The following is a 26,154-nucleotide window of genomic DNA, read 5'->3' on the forward strand; positions in this document are numbered from 1 at the left end:
ACCCCACTGTCTGTTATTTATTCATTTTTAAAGATAATTCTTTTCAGGGAGTAAATGAAACAAACAAGAGGAGGCCGAGGCCTCTGGAGATTTTTTTTAGAGAGGTAAATATTTCTGGAATTTCATCTATCTCTCTGTAAGCTCTGCTTCCTCATAGTATTGAGGTGAGGTCAGTATTGTTTCGATTGAGTTTTAAAGCAACATATAAATCAGCCACACACCCCGTCGATTGTAAAACGTCCTGAATGTTAAACTGATACCATTGTCACTCTCGTCCTTTCATCGCTGCCATGGTCTCTCTCCGTGTGGGGCAAAGGGTTTTTGACACAGGGTGGGAAATGGCGAATCGACACTGGCCCAGCTGGTTTCTACTGGTATTTGCGTTTTCCAAAAGTGAGTCTCCCTGTTATTTGCCGTGTGGTGTGGGAACCAAATTGGCGCAGGAGCCGGTGGTGAATCTCGGCTCCGATTGGAGGCCTCTTCATTTTGTGGGTTGTGTGAGGGTTGGTGACGATGAACTTTTTATAAAGAGAGATGGCTGGAGGAGTGAGGTCGATGGGGATGTGGTCTCCACATTTGTTTTACTGATTGAAAAACTGAACAATTATGGATTTAAATCCCACCAATTTGGATATGGAACCCGATCTTCCTGACCGGACCCTGGCTATAAGTTGCCTTCTATTGATTTAAAGGTGGCAAGTTAAGGGTTGCTAGAATCAAGGTGTTTAAAATGATGTAGAGATTCGATAGAGAAACTATTTTAATTGGTTTTGATGGGTCTGGAATCCAGATTAACCTTAAATCAAAATAGAACTAGACTGTTTCAGAGCGAAATCAGGAACTTATTTTATTTCCGGAAGGTAGTGGAATGTAGGAATTATCTCCCCATTCTCTCCACCACTCCCTGAACACTCTTCCCTCTACACTCACTCTCTTCCCTCTCGCCCTCTCCTTCACCCTCTTCCCTACTCTCCTCTTTCTTTCTCCCTATACTCCCCTCCCTCTCCCTTCTCTCCCATTCTCCTCTCTCTTTCACTCTCTCAACCCCTCCACTCTCCTATCTTCTCCACCCCCACTCTCTCCCTCCTCACTATCCTCTCTCACTGTCTCCACTTGCTTTCCTCTCTGTCTTCCCCACCATCCCCTCCCTCTCTATTCTCCCCCACCTTGCTCTCTCTATCCCCCACTCTACTCCCTTTCCCTCTCTCAGCTCCTTCTCTGTCCCCCCTTCTCCTTCCCCCATCCTCTCCCTCCTCATGCCCCTGTCTCTCCTCCACTCTCTCCCTCACTCTTCTCTTTCCCTCCATCCTCACTCGCCTTTCTCACCCTCAATCTCTTCTCCCTCTCACTGCTTCCTTCCTCCATTCTCTCCTCTTCTCTCCTTTCACCCCTCACTCACTCTCCTCTTCACCTACACTCTTCACTCCTTCACCCTCCTCTTTCCCTCCCTCCATCTCAGTCTCCTCCATCCTCCTCCCCACTTCTGTCTCACCCCCTGACTCTCCTCTCTTCCTACCTCTCCCTCACTCACTCTCCTCTCTCTCTCCCTCTCCCCACTCCCTCCCCTCCCTCTACTCTCCTTCAACCCCTCACTCTCCTTTCTTCCAGCCTTCCCCTCACTGACCTCTGTCTTCCTCTCCCCATTCCTTCTTGTTCCCCTTGCTCTCCTCTCTTTTCCACCCCTTCACTCTCCTCTCTTGCCCCCCCCACTCTCCATTCTCCACTTACTCCCCACTTTCCTCTATTCCCCCTGCCTTTCCCACTCTCACTGCCCCATCCTCACTCTCTACCTCCGACTCTCTTCACCCTTTCGCTCCCTTCTCTCTCTGTCTCTCTCAGTCTCTCTCTCGTTCTAGTTGAGATGACAGGCTTGTCAGGTAGCTCTAATTGGCATTGAAAGGTCAGTGTGGTCCAGTATCACATCACAAGGGACATTGATCTATCATGAGAACCATGGTCTGTCACTGCCACTCCCAGTTCTCTTTAACTGCCTCCATCAGCTGTGCTGATTTCAAAAAAATATATAGTTTATTCAATTTACAAAAGTGCATTACATGACAGTTCAAAGTTGACATTGCATAACATGTGAAGCAAATCAGTTTCTTTCAATACTGCACTCTATTACAATTACAGGTTGTAGTCATGTTAGATATTGGTGTCGAATATACAGCTGATAGGGTTTCAAGTGGTTTCCAGCCCCTCAGTGTACTATGGTGGGTGGGCCTTAGACAGGAACATCTCCCCCATTGACCCTCTGAGGCGGCTGCCCCAAGCTTTAGTCCGTCTCTCAGCACGTAGTCCTGGACCTTGGAATGTGCCTAGTCTGCAACACTCGGTCGGGGACAACTCTTTGCGCTGGAAGGGTTTGCTGCCAACTAGGCAACGAATGCAGGACATGCTCTCGAAACAAAGCTCGGTCCACGAGAGGAATGTAGACCGAACCGGTTGCTCCTCATTTTTCATTTAAATACCATCTTGAAGTTGAATGAGAGATGACTGTAAACTTTCCATGACATCAGTGAGCTGCCATTCAGAAATGAGTAAGAGAAAAATTTGCTCTAACCAATACTTCACCAAGCAAGCAATTAGTAATAGAATTAGTCATGGATTGAAAAATTCGGGAGTCTCCACCTCTCTCTCTCTCTCTCTATAGCCTGTCTCTCATAGGGCAGGATTTTGAGGCTGGCGTGTGGGCGAGGTTGGCGGGCCACAGGAGCGGACGGGAAACGGGCCATCGCCCCGCGATCAGCCCTCGACCGCGATTTCACGGCCAATGAACGGCCAGCCTGCAAGATAGGCTCTGAGATGCTCAGTGCTTCCTGGGTTGGGCCGGGCAGGAGGATGGCGAGCCCTGAGGTCAGTGCATGGCACGGTTGCGGGGGAGGGGAGGGGTCGGTCACTCACAGGAAGCTCCCGGAAGGCTGAGAGATGCCTCCTGAAGCCGAAGAGCCCAACTCCAACAAAATGCGTCAAAGATGCCCATGCACCTGACACATACACAAGATGAAAACTCTGTGCACAAGTTTATTTTTAAATTAATATTGGAAAGCTCGCCCCCCGCCCTCGGATGAGGTTTTCCCCACAAGGGCAAGAGCCGCCTGGCCACTGCTCCCGCCCGCCGACCCGTAACGTTGGGACGGGCAGTGAGGAACCGCGGTTGATTATTACGTCATCAGCCTGAATGGGCCCCTTAATCGTCATCGGGCGGGCTGCCGACTCTCGCGCGTGCGCGCCGACCGAAATACCGCACAGGTGCACCACAGCGCTGGGACACTCGCCCGACGTCATCACGCGCTATTTCACGCTCGAGTGCGTCGGGCGAAAAATTCTGCCCCTAGTGGTGTAACCATTAACTCAGGCTTCAGAGGTCTTGAGATGAATGAACTGGAGAGAGAGAGAGCGAGAGAGACAGAGAGCCCATATATCAGCTCTTCTACACTGTTAATGTTAGCATTCACAGGGTCATTATTTCCTTAAATTGCGGACTTTGTGAGGAGGAGCTTGAGATAACCCTTCGCTTGCTTTGCAGCCCGGAGAAGCCTGTCTGCAAGCAGTACCCGAGTTTTGGAGTGGGGAGATGAGGAGAATTTTTTTTTTTTACACAGCAAGTTGTTGTGCGCTGCCTGAAAGGGCGGTGGAAGCAGATTCAATAGGAACTTCCAAAAGGGGGAATTGGATAAATACTTGAAGGGGAACAATTTGGAAGACGTTGGGGGAAAGAGCAGAGGGGAGAGTGGGATTAATCGGATAGATCTTTCAAAGAGCCAGCACAGACACGATGGGCTGAATAGCCTCCTCTTGTTCTGTGTGACCCTAAGAGCACTGGTGGTTGCCTTTTTTCTAAGCTCAGCTTCATTTTAAACAGTGAGGTTTGACCGCCTTATTGAGTTTGATGGGTCAGGGGACATCCTCAGTTACAGTGTCCAGATTCTTGAGTGGTAAATAGAGTGGTGGGGATGGAGGTCTGGCTGAAGATTTCTTTATTCCTCAATTAAAAATCTGGTTTCAAGAAAGCAAAGTCTTGTCCCAGGTTGGACAGTGGGCGAATTCCTCAAACCCCTCCTTACCCCTTATTATGACACAGCCGATGGTAAACGCTGAGCTGTTCAAATCCCAGAGGGAAACTTGAAACAACTGTCATAACCCATTATTGCAATTTGTATGTTTCGAGTTGCAGGCTTTGAATTCAGCAGTAATAAGACCACTGAGTCTCAAGGGTCTTTTTAAAAATAAAACTAAATTAAATATTTATTAACACAAGAAAGATTGTAAGTACATACATATGCCTACAAAATTACTACTATAAACCTACAAAAATCCCCTAATTAATTTGACTCTCCATTAGGCCACCGGTAAGGCAATGGTAAACACACATAGATTTAAGCAGACAGCTGGCAAAGCACACCCTGGACAGGTGCATTCAAAATGAGTTTCTTTCAGCTCTGGGTCCTTGCAGACAGACTTGAGGCACACTGGCTGGAGGCTTTAGATCTTAGAATCCATCCTCCTTTTACCAGCAGCCTTCTCTTCCTTTATGCACATTTTCCTAGTTGAATGCAAATTCTCATTGTCACTAGGTTTTTTTTTAAACTTTAAGGGCAGAATTTTACGGCCCCGTTTCAGCCGTAAAATGTGATGAGGCATTCTAGACCTCATTGGCTTTGGCGGGAACGTAAAGTCTCGCTGCCGTAAAGTTTCACCCTAAATCTACCAACAATAAAACCTTTTCATAATATCCACTTAACTAGTAAGCTTTTTAAAAAATAAACACATTATTTCTGAACTTCACCTGGTTAGGTGTAATATTTCACCTGCTCTTTTGAATAGTCTATTTAAAAATGCAAATTGCCCCCTTTACACCCCACCTTCTATTTCCCTATGTTTACCTAATTACCATTTCAAACCTACTTCTCTTCTATACATCAAAACCTCTAGACCAGCTGGCTTTAATCCAACTAAACACACAGACATACATACAGATAGACACAGGCACCACTATCCTCTATTTCAAAATAATTTCCAACAACATTACAGACGTTATTATATCTTCTTGACACCCCCCCAACGTTTCCCGCTTATTTCTCCATCCACCTGTATAAAATTGGAGCCGGAAGGATTTCAGATACCCAGTGTTTCAAACGAGTCACATGAGCCCTTCCCTCTGCAGGCGTGGAGGCGCCGATCAGGATCGAGGTGGAACAGGCCGAATTTCATTTCATCCCCGACCGCGACTTCACGCTGACGGTCAACTTTACGCTGGACCCACCGGACACCATCTATAGCGGCACTTGGAGAAAAATGAACACGGAAACGGAGATTGCGGAGTGCTACCTCAAACCCAAGGACAGTCAGAAAGGTTCAACTCAAGAGCAGCAAGGAACTTGCAGACTGCAAGACTCTAGCATCTCATTCACCCTGAGAAACCTGATTCCCGCTAACGCAGGAGATTACCATCTCGAACTGGTCTCAGAAGCAGGCGAAATGGAATCTGCGCTCTTTACGGCAAAGCTCTATGGTAAGTGATTGATGAGCACACGAAGCTTCAGCTTTTCCACGCGTGAGCCAGCTTGCTTTTGTGGATTTGTCACGCAAAGGTGTGACAATTCGGAGTTCAGTGCGTCCAGCCACATGTATTCCAATGTGAGGGTTCAGGATTATGAAAGCGCATCCCATCACAGTGACCGGCACTGAGGGCTCCAAGTAGATAAATACTTATGAAGGTGCAGGTGTGTGGAGGCTTGTTGTGTCTGTTTGTCTTTTCCCCCAGTTGCATAAGAGATAGGAGCACGAGTAGGTCATTTGACTCTTCGAGCCTACTCCGCCATTCAATAAGATCATTGCTGACCTGATTGTGGCCCCAACTCCACTTTCCTGCCCCTCTCCCATAACTCCTGACTCCCTTGTCAACCAAAAACCTGTCCAACTCAGCCTTGAATATACTCAATGGCCCAACCTCCACTACTCCCTGGAGAAGAGTAGCAACCTTCTGAGGGAAGAAATTCCTCTTCATCGCCATCTTAAATGGGAGACCCCTTACTCTGAAACTGCGCCCCCTAGTTTGAGGCTCCCACATGAGGGGGAAACACCCTCTCAGCATCCACCCTGTCAAGTCCCCCTCAGAACCTTATATGTTTCAATAAGATCACCCCTCATTCTTCTCAACTCCAATGGGTACAGGCCCAACCTGCTCAACCTTTCCTCATAAGACAAACCCCTTTGCCCCAGGAAAATCAGCTGAGTGAACCTTCCCTGAACTGCTTCCAATGTAAATAGGATGACCAAAACTGCACACGGTACTCAAGGTGCGGCCTCGCCATCCCACGAGCGATAAAGGCCAACATTTCACTGGCCTCCCTAATCACTTTCTGCACCTGCATTTTGTGATTCATGCACGAGGACACCCAGATCCCACTGTGCCCCATTCCCTCTGCAGCCTCTCCATATTCTCCCCATTCCCTCTGCCTGTGCATTGGTTTCATCTTGCCTCTTACCGCCTGTAAGATTCAGCCTGTGCTGGACTATTCTTTTCTCACACAGAAAGAATCTGTGGAATGTGTTGTCTGTGGTTCAGGACTGACAGAATTTGAACACCACCTATCTCCAATCTAGAGCTGCTGTTTTGCTACATTCTGGTTCAACGCCACCTCGCACTTTGTCTCTCTACATGTTTCTTATTTGTCCATGGGATGCAGACATTGCTGGCAAGGCCAGCATTTGTTGCCCATCCCTATTTGCCCTGGCGAGGCCATTTCAGAGGGAATTTAAGAGTCAATCACCTTACTGTGGGTCTGGACTAGGTAAGGTGGGCAGGTTTCCTTCCGTGAAGAGCATTGGTGAACCAGATGGGTTTGTACAACAATTGACAATGGTTTTGTGATCATCATTAGGCTTTTAATTCAAGATTTTTTTATTGGATTCAAGTTTCACCTGCCGTGGTGGGATTTGAATCCATGTCCCCAGCCTCTGGATTGCTGGTCCAGTGACAATGTGACTGCACCAACACCTCCCTGTAAATATATTATTTATTTATTTATTCATTTATTCACAGGATGTGGGCTTCGCTGGCTGGGCCAGCATTTATTGCCCATCCCTAGTTGCCCTTGAGAAGGTGGTGGTGAGCTGCCTTCTTGAACCGCTGCAGTCCATGTGGTGTAGGTACACCCACAGTGCTGTTAGGGAGGGAGTTCCAGGATTTTGACCCAGCGACAGTGAAGGAACGGCCGATATATTTCCAAGTCAGGGTGGTGAGTGGCTTGGAGGGGAACTTCCAGGTGGTGGGTGTTCCCCACGTGTCTGCTGCCCTTGTCCTTCTAGATGGTAGTGGTCATGGGTTTGGAAGGTGCTGTCTAAAGAGCCTTGGTGAATTCCTGCAGTGCATCTTGTGGATGGTACACACACTGCTGCTACTGTGCGTCGGTGGTGGAGGGAGTGAATATTTGTGGATGTGGGGTCCTGGGCGGTGTCAAACGTCTTGAGTGTTATGAGAGCTGCACTCATCCAGGCAAGTGGGTAGTATTCTATCACACTCCTGACTTGTGCCTTGTAGATGGTGAACAGGCTTTAGGGAGTCAGGAGGTGAGTTACTCACCACAGGATTCCCAGCCTCTGACCTGCTCTTTTAGTCACAGTATTTATATGGCTAGTCCAGTTCAGTTCCTGGTCAATGGTAACCCCCAGGATTTTGATAGTGGATGTTAATTTATATAGCATGTGTACTATTCACACCAAGAAGCCCTTTGGGATTGCTATATTTATGGGGAGAGGTGCAAAGTGGGGCAGAGGAATGGTGGGGAAGGAACAGGATTTCTAGTGTTTTTAACTTGTGCATTCAGGCAAAATCAGGAGTTACACTCCAGCTCCTGCAATGTTGAAGTATCACTTGACACTGGGCATCTGCTTGCCAATTTAAAACATCAACCTGCATTTATATTGCACCTTTTCATGCAATGAACAACCCAAGGTGTTTTCTTGTACGAGTGGCAGGTCTGGGCCAATCCTCGCTCCTGCGCTGTGACCATCACCCAAGCAATCGTCCACTTTACATGGCGATTGAAGACAGATGGTGTCTGCCTCAAGTGGGGAAAACATATCCAGCATCACCCTCACCCCGATGGCCACCTTTGCATGTGTCTGCAGCAAGCTGTGTGTGGGCCCTCATTACACAAACACCAAATGTCACTACGTTCCACCTCAGAATGGGTTGTGGCTGCGTTGCCAACAATCACTCCATTTATTTGGACTGTGCCGCACCTCCTAAGCCTCATGGAAACATTTACGCAGAAGAAATACCTTTGATCACAAGTCCATTAGGCAGTGGTTAGCATGTAAACTCGAGGCCCTGCGGGAAAAGGAGTTGGCAGATCCTGTCAGGTGCTTCCCCGAGCTCCCTGTCAAAGCCATTTGACAGAATGCCTCATCGCCAGACAAGAACCAAGATGTAGCTTGGCTGGTGGTGAGAAAAGCCCTCCCAGTCAACTCCTTCCTACACGCAGGAGTCTCCACCCTTCCACACCCTGCCCTCGAGGTGGCTGTGGTGGGGAAGAGACCGTTGTTCACCTCCTTGTGGAATGTGTCTTTGCAAAGAAGGCCTGGAGAGAGATGCAGTGGTTTTTGTTGAGGTTCATCCCGAGCAGGTCATGACACAGGACTCTGTGCTCTATGGGCTGTTCCCAGGGACACACACCGAGACAAACATCAGCTGCAGCTGGAGGATCATCAACTTGGTGAAAGACGCTCTTTGGTCTGCCCGAGACTTGCTGGTCTTCCAGTGCAAAGAGTTGTCCCTGACCGAGTGTTGCAGACTGGCACATTCCAAGGTCCAGGGCTACGTGCTGAGGGACGCTTAACATAACTTCACTTTTCAATTTTAGCTTTCTAGGGATGGACTCCCACCTTACTTTGTGAACCTGTCTCACTATTTCTCGTGATCTCTGTTCCTGCATTCCTTTTCTCCTCGAACCCATTTCAGTTTGTATTTTCCAAGCAATATGGGTTCTTTAAGTTCTGCTTGTTAAGCAGAGATAGGCAGAGAAGTTTAGGGATTAAATTCCAGAGCTTTGGGCCCAGGCAGTTGAAGGCATGGCCATCTATGTTGTGTCTGGTTTGGAACCCCGATGACCCTTATTTCTCAGTATGTTCACTGAGAATTATGGATCAATATTTTTTGATGCGTTGGTAATTAATTAAGGCTTCTTGTTATTTACAGAACCTGTTTCAACACCCAGTATCGACTTGAACACGGGCGAAATCAATGTAGGCACTAATCTTACATTAATATGTAAGATTGAAAAGGGAACAGATCCACAATTTAACTGGCAAATGGACAGCAGACCATTGGCCAACAATACGAGACATTCAGTATCAGAAAATGGCACGATTCTGAGCATAACTGCAATAACTCCTTCTGACTGTGGGTCTTACAAGTGTCTCGTCAAGAATGAGATAAGTCAGCAGGAGAAGCACTTTAATCTGTCCAGTAAGTATTAGATGAATAAAATAAAACCTGCAGATGAAGGATATTTGAATATAATGCTGCTGTTTGAAGAAAATCTTTATTGACTAAGTACTAAAAATGTTCAGCCTGCAAGCACTTCCATTCTATGTTTCTGCAGATGCATTGTTTATTATGGGAACTACCTATGTCAACTTGTCACAGGGCAATGATGTTCTTCTTCTAGTAAGGGGATGGGGAGGAGTGGGGGTGCTATAGTGCCTCAGCTATCTGCCTGCATGCCAATTTCTTACCTCCAGTACCCTTCAGGCTGCAGAGGAACATTCTTTTCCACATTTTTCTGACATCTGCACTGCTTTGCTTTTGTATAGTTACAGATGGGCACTGTCTGGTTGAGTTACACCCTGCCCCCTAACTGTACTGTTCCTCTGAGAGTTCTGCATCCCTCCCACTTTGGCTTCACGCTCATTCCTGATTTCCATCGCTCCACCATTGACAGTCTGCCATTCAGCTACCTGGGCCCTAAGCCCTGGAATCTCTCCCTAAGCCTCTCCATCTCTCTCCCCTCCTTTAAGACACTCCTTAAAGCTTATCTCCGTGACCAACCTTTCGGTCGCCAGTTCTAATATCTCCTGATTTGGCTCTGCATCAAATTTTGCTTTCTACACCTTGGGATGCTGTGTTAGGTTAAAGGTACTTCATAAATGGATATGGTAGCATAGTGGTAATATTGATGGACTGATAATTCAGAGACCCAGGCTAATGCTGTGGGGATATGGGTCCAAACTCCATCATGGCAACTGGTGGAATTTGAATTCAGTCAATAAATCTGGAAGTGAAAGCTATTCTCAGTAATGGTGACCATGAAGTTTTCAAAAAACCCACCTGGTTCACTAATGTCCTTTCAGGAAGGAAATCTGCCAACCTTACCCGGTCTGGCCGACACGAGATTCCAAGCCCACAGCAACTTGGCTGACTCTTAACTGCCTCTCTGAAATGGCTTCATAACCACTCAGCTCAAGGGCAATTAGGGATGGGCAACAAATGCTGGCCTTGCCAGCGACACCCACATCCCATGAAAGAATAAGGAACAAAGAAAAGACTTGTTTTTGGCTTGGAATACATCATCTGGGGGAGACTCAAATAATAAGGTTGAACATAGACAGTTCAAAGCAGCAAAGAATGACAGGGTAATGGATCAGGAACAGAGTGGAAATCATTGTTTTCCTTCGTTAAAGATGACTTTAGTTCCAAAAGTATACTTTATTCATAAAATTTATAAAATTACATTACATGACCATTCAAGGTCGACATTTCATAAGGTGCAAGCCAAATAAATTTCTGGTAATGCTGTATGTTACCCACCGTATTTACAATTACGATTCACATTTCCAATATTTATTACATGTCAAACATACATGGGTGGGTTTTACACAGTTTCCAGCCCCTCGGCGTACTGTGGCAGGGGACCCAACGGCCTTTCCCCATTGACCCTCTGAGGTAGCTGCCCCAAGCTTTAGTGCGTCCCTCAGCACGTAGTCCTGGACCTTGGAATGTGCCTAATCTGCAACACTCGGTCGGGGACAACTCTTTGCGCTGGAAGACCAACAAGTTTCGGGCAGACCAAAGAGACTCTTTCAATGAGATGATGGCCCTCCGGCAGCAGTTGATGTGCGTGCCAGAGTTATGTCCCAGTGTCGATCACCTGAGCCCATTTTCTTATGCCTGGAGTTTGAAAATGGAACATGCTCGCAGGGACACAATCCCTAGACAAAAGGGGAAGGAACATACCCAATGCCGCCCTCATTCTGATAGCCACCTTCGTGTGAGGCTACATTGAATTGTGCGTAGACCTTTTGTATGCAAACTCCATTTTGAGGATGGCGAACATATCCCCACCGACTCCAGCAGCCCCGATGCCAGTCCACACTCTGACGAGCATTGATTGGCCTATGGAAGGGCTTCTGCCCTCACTCAGGAGGAACTCCCGCCACGGAGAGCGGCTGGCCAACCTGATTGGCCGGCAGCTCTTCAGTTCCTCCAGGCACAGCGCTGTAGTGGCCAGAAGAGGCAATGCAGGGAGCTGACTGGCACGAGGTTCTGGGGACCGGAGGGCAGGTAAGTGGCAAGGGTCCCAGGGTTGGTGAGGGTGGGGATGGGGTGTAGAGAAGGCCTGAGGGATCGTGAGGTGGGAGGGGTGGGGGTGTGATCAGGGTCTTGGGGGATAGGCTGGGGCGGGAGGGAGGTCCAGAGGGTCACCGGGCCTTAAGGGAAGGGTGCCACCAGTCAGAAGAGGGCTTCCAATGGAGGCTCCCCACTCCTCCTTGCCGCCTGAGGTCTTACTTTATTCATTTATGGGGTTTCGCTGCCTTAGCTGTCATCCACCCGCCAATCTAAAAACTGGAGCAAGGGCGGGCTTTCCCTCCGAGGCTCTGGTCACCCCCAGTGTAAAATTGTTCCCAGGTCTGGGCAGGCAGGATCCCAGGGGGAATCCCCTTCATGCAATTTCACACTCGCCCCTGCCTCAGAACCCACCGGAGGTGGGGGCATGGTGGGGTGGGGGGGAGGGTGGTGGTGGGGGGAGTGTAAAGTCCTGGCCCAAGTATAATCATGTGCTGAGGTTGCAAAGGATGCGTCTGGCCACGATCCTTGACATCATGTGGGAAGATACAACATCTTTGAACAAATTCTAAGAGAAAAAAAATCATGAGATAAAAGCCAAGTGCTCTGCAGATGCTGTACAGAAATTGCTGGGAAAACTCAGCAGGTCTGACAGCAAATGTGGAGAGAGAAAGAGAGTGAACGTTTCGAGTCCGTATCACCCTTCTTCAGAGCTAAAGGGAAGTAGCAACGTTATGGGTTTTACACAGTTTAAGATGGGCCGGAGCAGGAGGGGCAAAATAGAAGGTCAGGGAGAGGTGGGGGGCTCAGGAGAGATTGACAAAGGTGTCAAAGAGGACAAAGGGAGTCTTAATGGTGGTGTTAAAGACTAGAGAAGGTGCTGATAGTGGCGTAAAGGTAAGAGAGGAGAATGTGTTAATAGTGATGCCCACACCCCAAGAAAGAATTAAAAAAAAACATCATGGCTGACCTTATTGTGGCCTTAATCTGCTCCCCATATCTCGTGATCCCCTGAGAGACCAAAACCTGCCCGCCTCAGGCCTCAAACATATTCAATGAGAGAGCATACATAACCCTCTGGGATCGATCATTCTAGAGATTCACAAACCTTTGAGTGAAGAGATTCTCAGGCCTAAATGATTGTCCACTTACCCTGAGGCTGAGCCCTGGCCTTCTAGACTCCCCAGCCAGGGGAAACCATCTCTCAGTCTCTATCCTGTCAAGGTCCTTTGGAATGCGTGTGCTTCAATGAGATCCCTTCTCATTTCTCTTGGTGTCTCCCTCCCTGATAATAATTGACAGCTTTTTTTTTCCCCTGAAAATATGCTTTATTCGTAAAATTTGTAAAAGTACATTATGCAATTGTTTTGAGAGGTAGTGGCCTAGTTGTATTGTCACTGGACTAGTATTCCAAAGACCAGGGTAGTGCTCTGGGGACCCGGGTTTGAATCCCACCATGGCAGATGAATTCAATAAAAATCTGGAATTAAAGGGCTGATGATGACCATGAAACCATTGCTGATTGTTGTAAAAACCCATCTGGTTCACCAATGTCCTCCAGAGCAGGAAATCTGCTGTCCTTACCTGGTCTGGCCTATATGTGACTCCAGACCCGCAGCAATGTGGTTGACTCTTAAATGCCCTCTGAATCAAGGGCAACTAGGGATGGGCAATAAATGCTGGCCTAGCCAGTGAAGCCCAAACCCCATGAATATTTTTTTTAAAAAAGACTGCCTAAAGTGCAAAGCAGATCAGTTTGCTTCAATACAATATGTGGCACTCTGAATTGCCTCAAAACAATGACAGGTTATATTTACTGTATTCATTTCATGCCAAACAAACAGCCCATGGGGTTTTACTCAGTTTCCACCCCCTTGATATGTTATAGTGGGTGGGCCTTAAAGAGTGAGCTTTTCCCACAGTGGCTCCGAGCTTTAGTGCTCATGCAAGTAGTCCTGGGCCTTTGGATGTGTCAGCCTGCAACATGCCGTTGTTAACAGTTCTTTTGCTCTGGAAGATCTGCAAGTTTCAGGCAGGGCAAAGAGTTTCACCAAGCTAATCATCCTCCAGCCGCAGTTGGTGTGCGTCCCTGGGAACAGCCCGTGGAGCAGAGAGTCTTGTGTCCACGGAGCTGCTCGGGATGAACCTCAACAAAAAAACCCCTGCATCTCTCTCCAGATCTGCTTTGCAAAGGCACATTCCACAAGGAGGTGGACAACTTTCTCTTGCCCACCACAGCCGCCTCGAGGGCAGCGTGCGGAGGGGGTGAGACTCCTGGCATGTAGGAAGAGTCTGACCAGGCAGGCCTTTCTCACCACCAGCCAAACTAGGCCTTGGTGCTGGCTTGGAAGTTCTGAGGATCACGCATTCTGTCAAATGACTTTGACAATAAATGACAACATTATTGAAAACGTGGCTTGGTTTGCATTTGCTTAGTTACCCTGATCATTTAAAAGCAATTAGTAACTTCCCATTTCCTCCATAGGTGACAATTACCAATGGTGTCGGAAAGAGAGCAATGATGTGATTATTTATAAGGTTGTTGTTCTGGGGTTAATTACGACGATTGCTGCTGCTTTGGGGTTTTTTTTCTTGGTAAGTATCCATAACATATAATGCGAAACATAATTTAACTGGATACAGCTGCACTTAAATTCATTTTCATGCGGTTTACATTTTCTGTGTTTACTTTAGTAGGAATTTGAAGGACTAAAATTCAACGAGGAGAAAAATAAAATATTTTAATCTTAAGAAAAAAAAAACAACAGCCAACAGCCTCAACCTCTGCTATTTGCTTATAAATGTTTAACATGGTAACATAGTTATAGTGTTGTGAGGCTCGTGTCTAAGGGGCTGAATTAGTGAGCAAGTCAGACATGAGTTCAAATCCCACCACAGCAGTTGGGGAATTTAAGTTCAATGAATTAATAAATCTGGAATTAAAAGCCAGCCTCAGTAATGCTGATTGTGAAACTTATTGGATTCTTGTACAGAAAAACCATCTGGTTCGCTAATGCCCTTCAGGGAAGGAATTCTGCTGCCCTCACCTGGTCTGGTCTACATGTGACTCCAGATCCACAACACTCAGTTAAAGGGCGGGCAATAAATGCCAGTCTTGTAATGTTTACATCCCAAGAATGAATATGAAACTGGAATATGTTTATGCGACATTCCCCTGCCCTGTAACTTGAATTTGAGTAACATTCCAGGGGTACCCAGCCTTTTCCAGCTCCAAAGCCAGAGGTGTAAACTTTATGTTGATAAATGAACTGATTAAAGTTTATCAGGGCACTGAATCAGGTTCCTGTTTTCCGAAAGTGATGTGCTAATCAACAGGAAACAAAGGGACATATGCTGCAGAGGCTGGTAAGTATTTTGTGGAAATTCTCTAATTCATTGATTGATTAAAATAGGTGTGTAATAGTTAGGATTACAGGCCTCCTAAAGGACCCTAGTCTAACTATGACTTCATTGGTGGGACAGAGCCTCCTGTTGGCGAATTCAGCACATCCAAGACTAAATTTAGTCCTGAACTCGCTCGCTCACCCTGCCACTATTTGCTCTCTCTTGTACTTCACTTTGCGTATGTGACATTTGAATCAGCAGAACAGGTTGGAAACGTGCCCCTGAGAGCTGTAAGCGTTTTGGAGCTTGCACATCGCAATTGACAATGCCAGAAAATTAAGGGATGACCTTGCAGTAACCCATGGAGGTGGGAGGAAGGGAGAGACATTGGCTGTCGCGAGGTGACGATAAAGGGGTTAGAGGCTTCCCAGAAAGTGGGTACTTTAGGCTCCTGCTCTCAGTGAGAAAGTTTAGGAAGACAGAGTGTGAACATGGCCCATTGTGGTCACTGGGTCTGGCTGGCCTGGCTGACCCATCTGTTGAATTATATGTTTCAAAACCCATGATTCAAACAGAAATGTTCGCATGCCAAATTCACAGGAATATCCTGATTGCTTTAAATATTGAACCACAGAAATTTGCAGCATAGCAGAAGGCCATTGAGTCCATCAAATCTGCACCGGTGGCGCCTAATCCCACACTCCAGCTCTTGGCCTGTAGCCTTGTAGGTTACGTTACTGCAAGTGCACATCTAAGAATTTTGGTTATATATCTCAGTCTCCTCTGTTCCAAAGAAAACAAACCCTATCCAAACTGTCCTCATAACAAAAATTCCCCAGCATAAGGCAACATCCTCGTAAATCTCCTCCGTCACCTTTCGAGTGCACTCGTGTCCTTCGTATCATGCAGTGACCGGAGCTGTCTGCAGTGCTCCGGCTGATAAGTACATAAGTACAGGAGAGCTAGGAGCAGGAGTAGGCAATTCAGCCCCTCGAGCCTGCCCCAACAATCAATACGATCATGGCTCATCTCATTTCGGCCTCAACTCCAATTTCCCGCCCTCTCCCCATAACCTTTCAACCCGTTACAAATTAAAAACCTGTCTATCTCCTCCTTAAATTTATTCAGTGATGGTTTTATACAGTTCCAGCACAACCTCGCAGCTCTTGTATTCTATGCTTCAGGTAATAAAGACGAGTATGCCAATTGCATTCTTAATCACTTTGTTTTTCTGTCCAAATATCTTCAGGTATCTATGGACATGCACCCCAATGTCCCCCTGTTCCTCTGCACTTCTCCGTATTGGACCATTTATTGTGTATTTCCTTACCTTGTTAGCCTTGTGTACAACAGTTAGAATTTACACCTCTCATAAATGATCAAACCAGTTAGAAATTGACTTCCTTTGGCACCTACCGCCCTCTGTTATGGATGACCACACTCAGCGGCTTCTTAATTTTAATCCTGAACCGTCCCTCATTTGTTCTCTCTTGTCCCCCACTTTCTGAATGTGGTATTTTCACCAGCAGGATATCAACGGGGAACGGGATGAAAATGGGGGTGGTGAAAAACCCCCTTGAACCTCCTCTAACCCGCCTACCTTTTATGCTAAACCTATAAAGTAGGCATCTCTACATAATCTGAGAGGTTATAAATTGAGAGCAGTAAGTATTTTGTAGCTTTCCCATTGCACTCGACAATGGCAGCAGGTAAAGGGGTTTCCCTACAGTAACCCATGGAGGTGGGAGGGAGGGAGAGACATTTATTGTCGCGAGGTGAGGATGAATGACTTAAGAGTTCACAGAGAGTGGATCCCATTGGCTTCCTTTCTCAATGAGGAAGTTTAAGAAGACAGAGTGAGGATGAGGACCATTGTAGACTCTGCATCTGCTGACCTGCCTGCAGCTTATTCATCCGTTGAGTTGCATGTTTCCCAGTCCATGGTTTAAACAGAAATTTTCACATGCCAAATTTGCAGGAATGCATCGTTTTCTTTAAATGTTGAACCATAGAACTTTACAGCTTATCAGGAGGCCATTCAGCCCATCCTGTCTTCACCGGCCGACAGGTAGACACCCAGCACTTTCGCACTTTCATTGTGGGTTACAGCACTTCAGGTGAATATCCAAACACCTTTTGAACGTTATGTGTGTTTCTGCCACTTACAGACAGTGGCATCCAGACCCCACACAGCACGCAATCCTCTCAAATCCCCTCAAATCCCCTCGAAACCACCTACCTCTTGGCATAAGTCTATGCCTCCTCATTATGAAAAATTCAATCTAGACCCCCTCATAATTTTGTGCACTCCAATTAGGTGCCCCCTCAGCCTCCACTGTTCTAAAGTAAACAACCCCACACCCCCACCCCCTCATCCAACTTTTCTTCGGAATGAAAATTCTTCAGCCCAGGCAGAACCCTCAGAAATCTCCTCTGTTCCCTCTCTAGTGCAACCACATGCTTTGAAAAGTGCAGTCACAAGAACTCCATGCACTACTCCAGCTGCGGCCAACCCATTGTTTTTTTTAAAGCTCTAGCGTATGCTCCCGGCTCTTATGATCAACGCCTCCTGAACTCATTCGCCCTCCTGCGACTTGCCCGCTCTTGTCCTCCCCTTTCCTGAACGTGATATTTTGATCCACAGGTTAGGAAGTGCAGAGGGAACAACAACGTGACTCAGGGAGCTGTAAGTATTCTGGAGCTTTCACATTGCAACGGACAATGGCAGCGGATAAAGGGATTTCCCTACAGAAACCCATGGAGGTGGGAGGGAGGGAGAGACACGTGAGGTGACGATACATAACTTAGAGATTTCTCAGAGAGCGGATCCCATTGCCTTCCTCTCTCCCTGTGTCTGGCTGGCCTGCCGACAATATATTCAAGTGCACTTACTTGATTGAGGCGTAGGTATCTATATCACTGGTTTTAACATACATTTATGCATTGCGAATTTGCAGGAATATGTCGACTGGATTAAATAAAGAGCCATGGAAATTTACAGCAAAGAAAGAGGCCATTCAGCCCATCTTCTCTGTACACGACAGCAATTGGACATCCGGCCTTATTGCACTTTCCAGCTCCACATTTGTATACTTGTAGATTACAACATTTCAAGTGCATATCAATATTCTTTTAAAATATTACATGGTTTTTTTGCTTCTACCAAATTTTAGTCAGTCAGTTTTAGATCTCCAGCAGCCTCTGGGTGAATATAATTGCCTTGAAAACTGCTATAAATCTCAAGCACTTTGTCTAAATGTAACCCCTGGTTATGGACCCAGCACGACAATTAAATTCTCCACATCCTCCCCTATACCAATGAAAACAACCCTAGCTCCTCCTCTCTTTCCTCATAATGAAAATCCTTCAGTTCCTGACAGCATCATTGTAAATCTCCTCTGTCCCCTCCCGAGTGCAACCACATCCTTCCTATAGGGCACTGACCAGAACAGCGTGCAGAACTCCAACTGTGGCCTAACCAGCGTTTCATACAGTTATACGGACATGACATAAGAAACAGGAGCAGGGTTAGGCCATTCAGCCCCTCAAACCTGCCCTGCCAATCAATAATATCACGGCTGATCTGACGTGACCTTAACTCAAGTGTCCAGACTGTCTGGAGTGACCCTTGACCCCCCCTTGTCAATCAGAAATCTGAATCAACTCCAGCGTAACAACTTGGCTCTTATATCCTATACCTCAGTTAATAAAGGCAGGCATCCTATGTGCCTTCTTGACTGCCTTATCTACTTGTCCAGCCACCTTCAGGGATCTGTGGACATGCACTCCAATTTCCCTCTGCTCCTCTACAATTATCGGTATCCTCCCAATGTTTGTGTATTCACTTGCCTTGTTAGCCTTTTTATAATAGTTGGAATTTTTAATTATCATAAGTGATATAACCAGCTGGAAATTGGGACTCCCTCTGTTGGGGATATCTGCACTCAGTAACATTTTAACGTTGGCCCTGAGCTCACTTATCCATGCTCCCACTATTTGCTTCTTCCTTTCTCAATGTGATATTTTAATCAACAGGATAACAACGGGCAACAGGGTGGAAACGAGCCGCAAAGCGCTGTAAGTATTTTGGAGAATTTTCACTGCAATAGACAATAACAGCAGATAAAGGGGTGTTGCTGCAGTAACCCATGGAGGTAGGAGGAAGAGGGAGAGACATTTAGTGTGGCGACATGATGATAAGCATCTTAGAGATTTCCCAGAGAGTGGATCCTCTTAGCTTCATTTCTCAATGAGGAAGTTTAGAAATACCGAGCGCGGGCGAGGACTATAGTGGCAGACGTAGATAGATCCTTGATGAACAGAAAGCAAAGGCTGGCAGAGGCAGTATAGTGGCATTGAGGTCATAATCAGGTAAGCCATGTTCGTACTGAATGGTGGAGCAAACCTAAGGGGCCAAATGGCCTACTCCTGCTCCTAATTTGTATGTTTGTAAGTTCTTTCCCCTCAAATCCCCTCACACCTCTCACCTTAATTCTATGCCTCCTCGTTATGCACCCTCAGCCAAGGGGAGTAGGTCCTTCTGAGCCACTCTACCTAGACCACTCATCGTCCTGAATTTTCCAGCCCCGTCATGGTGGGACCCGCGGCAGGGGATGCAGCAGTGCGGCCAAAAGCCCATTGACCTTTAGTGGGACCGGACGACCCCCACGCCAGTCGGGGCCGGGAAACCCCGCACATAAATTTAAACACTTCAATTAGATCTGCCCTCAGCTTCCTCTGTTCCCAAGAACCCTATGGTACCTAAACTTCCCTCCAAACTGAAATTCTCCAGCCCGGGCAACAACCGTCATAAATCCCCCCCCACCCCCTCCACCCCCCCGTAACCTCTCTCGTGCAATCACATGGTTTGAAAAGCACAGTCACCAGAACTGCGTGCAGTACTCCAGCTGCTGCCAAAACAGTGTTTTATACAGGTCTAGCGTAACCCCCCCAGCTCTTATATTCAATGCCTCAGTTAATAAAGGCAAGTATCCCATGCGCCCCCCTTGACCACTTTATCTACCTGTCCAGCCACCATCGGGGATCTAGAAACATACACTCCAAAGTCCCCCTGTTCCTCAACACTTCTCAGTATCCGATCATTCATTGTGCATTCCCTTACCTTGTTAGCCTTGTGTATAATAACTAGGATTTACATTCCTCCTAACTGATCTAACCAGTTGAAAATTGTTGCTTCCTTGTAGTCTGCTGCCCTCTGTTGGGAAATCTACACTCAGCAACTTTTTAAATTTAATCCTGAACTTGCCTATGCAACCAGTGACACACAGTAGCAGCAGTGTGTCTACCATCTACAAGATGCACTGCAGGGACTCACCAAGGCTCCTTAGACAGCACCTGCCAAGCATACAACCACTACCACCCAGAAGGACAAGGGCAGCAGACACATGGGAACTCCACCACCTGGAAGTTCCCCTGCAACCCACACACCATCCTGACTTGGAAATATATTGGCCGTTCCTTCACTGTCGATGGGTCAAAATCCTGGAACTCCCTCCCTAACAGCACTGTGGGCGTACCTACACCACATGGACTGCAGCAGTGTAAGAAGGCGGCTCATCACCACCCTTCTCAAGGGGCAACTAGAGATGGGCAATAAATGCTGGCCCAGCCAGCGAAGCCCACATCCCGTGAATGAATTTTTAAAAAATGCACCTTCCTCTTCTTTGCTCCCTGTTTGGCCTTCCCTTTCTGGATGTAATATTTCAATCAGTCGGATAACGATAGGGGACAGGATGAAAATGTGTCTCTGGACCCTGTAAGTATTTTAGGAGCCTTCACAGTGTTTTGGGCAATGACAGCAGATACAGGGGGTTTCCCTGCAGTAAAACCCCTGAAGGCGGGTGAGAGGGAGAGAGAGAGACACTTACTGTTGTAGGCGGGCGATCAATAGCTTTGAGATCTCCCAGAGAGTGGATTGTTTCGGCTTCCACTCTCAATGGGAAAGTTTAAGGGGACAGAGCGAGGAGCTGGACCGATTGCGGTCGCTGTATCTGTGGCTGTCCTGCCAAGAATTTGCGCCAGCTCATATAGAACCACTTGAGAGCATAGGTTTCCTGCATGTGAAACTATTCCGTGCCATTCCAAAGATGTACATTGATAATTTGCATGTTCATAAACACTAACAATTGTTGTTTAAATTTTCCCACAGAGAGACAGTGGCAATGATCAGCCCTTGATAGAAATGAATCATCTTGATGGGCAAGTGTCTTCATCGCCGATCTAATTCCCAGTTAAGTGCATTGCTAGGTGCCCCACACAGGGTAATATAGCAAACTGAACTGCAGTAAGATGTGGGTCAGACTAGGTGGCAATTCCATGTTCCATCTTCTGAGGCAAATGAGTCAGTTGATCCATTTTTGATGACTTCTGGCAGCGTTCGGGGTTATTTCCTGACACCAGGGTCCTTAGGCAGCACCTTCCAAACCCATGACCTCTACCATCTAGGACAAGGGCAGCAGACTGATGGGAACACCACCGCCTGGAAGTTCCCCTCCAAGCCACTCACCATCCTGACTTGGAAATCTATCGGCCGTTCCTTCACTGTGGCTGGGTCAAAATCCTGGAACTCCCTCCCTAACAGCACTGTGGGTGTACCTACACCGCATGGACTGCAGCGGCTCAAGAAGGCAGCTCACCGCCACCTTCTTAAGGGGCAATTAGGGACGGGCAATAAATGCTGGCCCAGCCTGCAAAGCCCACATCCCCGTGAATGAATATAAAAAATAAATAAATGTTGTAAATTAATAGAATAACAAACTATTCTACCAACTGGTCCATGACTGGTTAATTCTCCACATGATCTCCCATCACCAGGATTCATCTTACAGCACCTATCCTATCCCTATCCCATTCATGTCATACCTAGCTTCCCCTCAGATTCATCTCTCCTATTCATATTAACGAATCCATGTCAATAGCATGTTCCATATTCTAACCACTCCCTGAGTAAAAAAGTATTCCCTGAATTTCTAGATTTATTGATGACAATATTAAATTGATGGCTGCTAATATTGAGCCCCCCATAACTGAGATAATCATAGCTGCATTCCTTATCAAACCCCTTTAGGATCTTAAAGACCCACCCAGAAGGAAAAAACAGTTTGGACCCGTACTCTTATTACCCGGGTTTTTACTGGTGTTCCATTTTAAGGTATACAAGACCAGTTTGGACTAGTACTCTTATTACCCAGTTTTTGCTGGTGTTCCATTTTAAGGTATACAAGACCAGTTCGGACCAGGACTCTTATTACCCGGGTTTTTACTTGTGTTCCACTTTAAGGTATAGAAGACCAATTCGGACCAGTACTCTTATTACCAGCGTTTTTAACTGGTGTTCCACCACCCTCGCCTTTGAATCAGAAGGTTGTGGGTTCATGTCCCACTCCCGGAAACCAAGAACTGCGATTGTACTCAAAAAGAAAAGTTGCAATCTGTGACTGTTGATAACTCGAAAGAATTTTTTTTTAAGTTATAGAAGACCAGTTCAGACCAGTACTCTTATTACCCGGGTTTTTAACTGGTGTTCCACCTGTCAGCTGTGGCTCAGTTCATAGCACCCTTGCCTTTGAATTAGAAGATTGTGGGTTCATGTCCCACTCCTGGAAACCAAGAACTGTGAATGTACTCGAAAGAGTTACAATCTGTGACTGTTGATAACTCGGAAGAGTTACAACATCTTTAAGGTATACAAGACCAGTTCAGGCCAATACTCTTGTTCCCCAGTTTTTCCCTTCTGGGCACATAAGGTTATCCCTGATCCTTCGCTTTTCTGGAGAAAAGTGTCCCAGCCTGTTCAGTCTTTCCCTGATAGGTAATAAATTCCTAGTTCTTCGATCATCCTTGGAAGTCTGTGGTTTTGTTTTTTTGTTCATCTTTATTGGGGCACGGGTGTCGTTCGCCTTTCCCATCCCTAATTGCCCTTGAACTGAATGGCTCGCCAGGCCATTTCAAAGGGCAGTTAAGAGTCAACCACATTGCTGTGGGTCTGGAGTCACAAGTAGGCCAGACCAGGTAAGGAGGGCAGATTTCCTTCCCTAAAAGCCATCAGTGAACCAGGTGGGTTCTTACAAAAAAAATCGATGACCGTTTCATGGCGCCATTACTGAAGGCAGCTTTCTCTACGTTAATGGAACTTAAATTCCACCAGCTGGTGCGGAGGGACATGAATCCGTGCTCCCAAGGCATTAGCCTGGGTGTCAGGATTAGTCACCCTGTGACATTACCACCAGACCCAACCATCTTTCCACCCTTGCCAGTGCCGCGATTGCCCTTTTTATACTTGGAAACCACAACTGAGCATTCCGCGGTCAAGTGTGCTCTAGGGTTCTGTATGAGAGTAACAGTGTCCCTTCTTTTGAATTTTATTGCTTGACAAATGCATCCCAGTGCGTGGTTTGTCCCGCCATGGCTATGTCCACCTGCGCTGCTACTTTCTGGTGTTTTCCGAATTCATGCCTCTTGACCACATTGCTCCGCTACCACAGGCAAAGTCTGATTTTACAATGAGTCTGTGGCCTTCAGACATTTAATGGATATTCTCACGTAACAGCCTCACGCGGGTTCATTGATTTCTGTGTGTTCTGTGTACGATAGCTGGTAGTAGAGAGACCTGAGAAATGACCTGTCCCGTTTAAAATGATTAAGGGAGTTCCAAAGTGGAACAGCGCAGCTTGTTGGAGAAGGCTGTACTCAACATCTTTCTAGGCTCGCCCATGAACCCATTCTACCGCCCCAAGTGTTTGGCCGTCTCCAGTCCTCTCACTCTATGAAAATGTTGTTTTAATCTAGGGCGAATGACGAGGTCAGCGAGGGCGACGGTGAATCGGAGACAAACCTTGATGAGGGACGGGAAGCCGGTAAGCATCTTGCTTTTCTAAAAAGGCACTGTACAATCGCAGCAGATTAACGGGGTTTCAACAGTGACTCACATGGACTGCGGAGGTTCAAGAAGGCGGCCCACCACCACCACCACCATCACCACCGCCACCTTTTTAAGGGCCAATTAGGGATGGGCAACAAATGTTGGCCTTGCCAGCGATGCCCACATCCCATGAAAGAATTTTTAAAGTCCCAAAAAGGTTAGAAAAGAAACTGAAAGACATAAGTGACCACCTGATGATGGGAACTGATTAGAATTGTCCTCGGACCAGCAACATTTGGGCTTCTATTCTTGCCCAAGGTACATGTGCCAAGAATAAGGGTCATTCTGGTTGATGCTATTGGCTGTCTTACATGAGTGCTGCCTAGTTCTTAGAGAACCACCTACCCACTTGATAGCCTGGCACATTTACCCCAAATGGACCCATCCTGGACCATCAGAAGGCTTTACCTTGATTGACAATTTGCATATTCATCAACTTCCGACATGTCCGTGTTTGTTCTTGCATGTGGTTTCAGGATGTGTGTGTGTGTGTGAGACGCTGACAAGGATTCCTTTACCCTCCATCCCAACTCTCCCTGAGGAGTGGTTAGCGAAACTACTTCTTAACAGACGTGGCTTCTCAGCTGAGTTGCTCACAAGAGCACCTCTGAGGGCACTGCCAGCAATTTAGGACATGGGACAGGTGTAGGCAGTGCCAGGAGCACTGTCGGGTTCCATTTCCAACTCCACATTAGGGGCAAACCTGGGTTCCATCATCATGACTCCAGCGTCAGCCATAAGAGGCTAAGTCTTATAGAATGTCTTTCATAATTTGTCATTGTTTAACCTGAGCTCATGATCTCTCCGTAGTTTGTCCAGTACAATATCCAGCAAGTAACATCAGCCATGTCTGCAGCAACGCACTACGTTATTGGTTACTTAGTGCAAGATGCGTGTTCAGTTAACACTCACTTAACACGTTAGGGCAATTAGAGATACGACTGACTGAGGTTTCAAACTTTTCTAATATTTCTTTTCGTTTTGCGTTAGAACACAATAGTTTAATAGCTCGTGATTCAGCCAACTTTTAAGTCAGTGGTGGAACTTGAAACTCAATGGCCAAACCCTTCTGCTTTTGGGGCCTGAAAGGTTAACTATTTGTTGACGTCATTCCTAATGTTCTTCTGGGCAGCGCCCCTTCTCTTTCCCTCGACAATAGCTTCTGTTAGTCCATTCTCGGTGCCAAAAATAAGCTCTATGTGTCCCTCTTGCTTTGCCGTGGCTGCGCAGGCTGATGCTACAGGAAGAGCCGCTGGTGCTCACCGTGGCTGCCCAGTTTCTCGAGGCCTCTTTATTCGAAGCTTTCCACACAGACGCACACTTTGCCAACGTGGCCCACGTTCCTAACATGCCACGCTCAACAGTCAGTTCCTCGGTGGGATTAATACTTTCAAGCCCCCTCATCTCCTTTAGCAAGAAATTAGTCCAAAGTGTCCAGTCCCTCCTTTTTGCTTTTTTAAAAATAGTACTGAAACGTCCGAAATCCTGCAGCTTAGTACCCTTTCAATATGGTGGACCAATCAAGCAGGAGCAAATCCAGCAAATGCAAATTCCTCATCTTCAACAGCAGAAGCAGTCACATGAGAGTTGTGAAGTTAAACAAAAGTGTAGGTCTTGTTTGAAGTGTAGACTCATTTCACACATTTTATTAACAGAATATTGAAGATGAGTATGAGCGAGAAGCAAAAGGTAAACTCCTTGTACTCTGCTGCTAAACATTCCTCATGACTAATGTTTTGTGATTTTAAAAAAAATTCATTTAACGGGAGGCGGGCGTCGCCGGCTGGGTCCCAGCGTTTGTTGCCCATCCCTAGTTGCCCCTTGAGAAGGTGGTGGTGAGCTGCCTTCTTGAACCACTGCAGTCCCTGTGGTGTAGGTACACCCACAGTGCTGTTAGGGAGGGAGTTCCAGGACTTTGACCCAGTGACAGTCAAGGAACGGTGATATATTTCCAAGTCAGGATGGTGAGTGGCTTGGAGGGGAACTTCCAGGTGGTGGTGCTCCCATCTATCTGCTGCCCTTGTCCTTCTAGGTATTAGTGGTTGTGGGTTTAGAAGGTGCCGTTGAAGGAGCCTTGGTGAGTTCCTGCAGGGCATCTTGTAGATGGTACACACACTGCTGCTACTGTGCGTCGGTGGTGGAGGGAGTGAATGTTTGTGGATGGGGTGCCAATCAAGCGGGGCTGCTTTGTCCTGGGTGGTGTCCAGCTTCTTGAGTGTTGTGGGAGCTGCACTCATCCAGGCAAGTGGGGAGTATTCCATCACACTCCTGACTTGTGCCTTGTAGATGGCGGACA

At 46.9% G+C, this 26,154-nt stretch overlaps 1 protein-coding gene across 3 annotated transcripts; it reads left to right on the forward strand.

Annotated features, from left to right (window-relative positions):
• The first annotated feature begins 246 nt into the window (after positions 1 to 246).
• LOC144671521 (cell adhesion molecule CEACAM3-like) lies at positions 247 to 21,488 on the forward strand. Of its 3 annotated transcripts, XM_078533477.1 has the most exons (6): positions 247 to 393; positions 5,168 to 5,515; positions 9,206 to 9,475; positions 17,562 to 17,603; positions 18,953 to 18,994; positions 21,087 to 21,488. In XM_078533477.1, the coding sequence occupies exons 1-4, from the start codon at positions 291 to 293 to the stop codon at positions 17,564 to 17,566; spliced, it is 726 nt and encodes a 241-aa protein (XP_078389603.1). In that variant the 5' UTR covers positions 247 to 290; the 3' UTR covers positions 17,567 to 17,603; positions 18,953 to 18,994; positions 21,087 to 21,488. The 3 variants fall into 3 exon arrangements, with proteins under 3 accessions (XP_078389603.1, XP_078389601.1, XP_078389602.1); XM_078533475.1 differs by lacking the exons at positions 17,562 to 17,603; positions 18,953 to 18,994; positions 21,087 to 21,488 and adding an exon at positions 10,360 to 10,545; XM_078533476.1 differs by lacking the exons at positions 17,562 to 17,603; positions 18,953 to 18,994; positions 21,087 to 21,488 and having other exon boundaries at positions 9,206 to 9,529.
• Positions 21,489 to 26,154: the final 4,666 nt, after the last annotated feature.

Source organism: Cetorhinus maximus, chromosome 33 (assembly GCF_964194155.1).
Source record: "Cetorhinus maximus chromosome 33, sCetMax3.hap1.1, whole genome shotgun sequence".
In the NCBI taxonomy this organism is placed as follows: Eukaryota; Metazoa; Chordata; class Chondrichthyes; order Lamniformes; family Cetorhinidae; genus Cetorhinus; species Cetorhinus maximus.

Bases quoted from the DNA above. Each gene is read 5' to 3' on its own strand.
- LOC144671521 (XM_078533475.1), top strand. From the start codon at position 291: ATGGTCTCTCTCCGTGTGGGGCAAAGGGTTTTTGACACAGGGTGGGAA. The intron at 394-5,167 runs GTGAGTCTCCCT...TTCCCTCTGCAG, and splicing joins GGTATTTGCGTTTTCCAAAA to GCGTGGAGGCGCCGATCAGG. The intron at 5,516-9,205 runs GTAAGTGATTGA...TGTTATTTACAG, and splicing joins CTTTACGGCAAAGCTCTATG to AACCTGTTTCAACACCCAGT.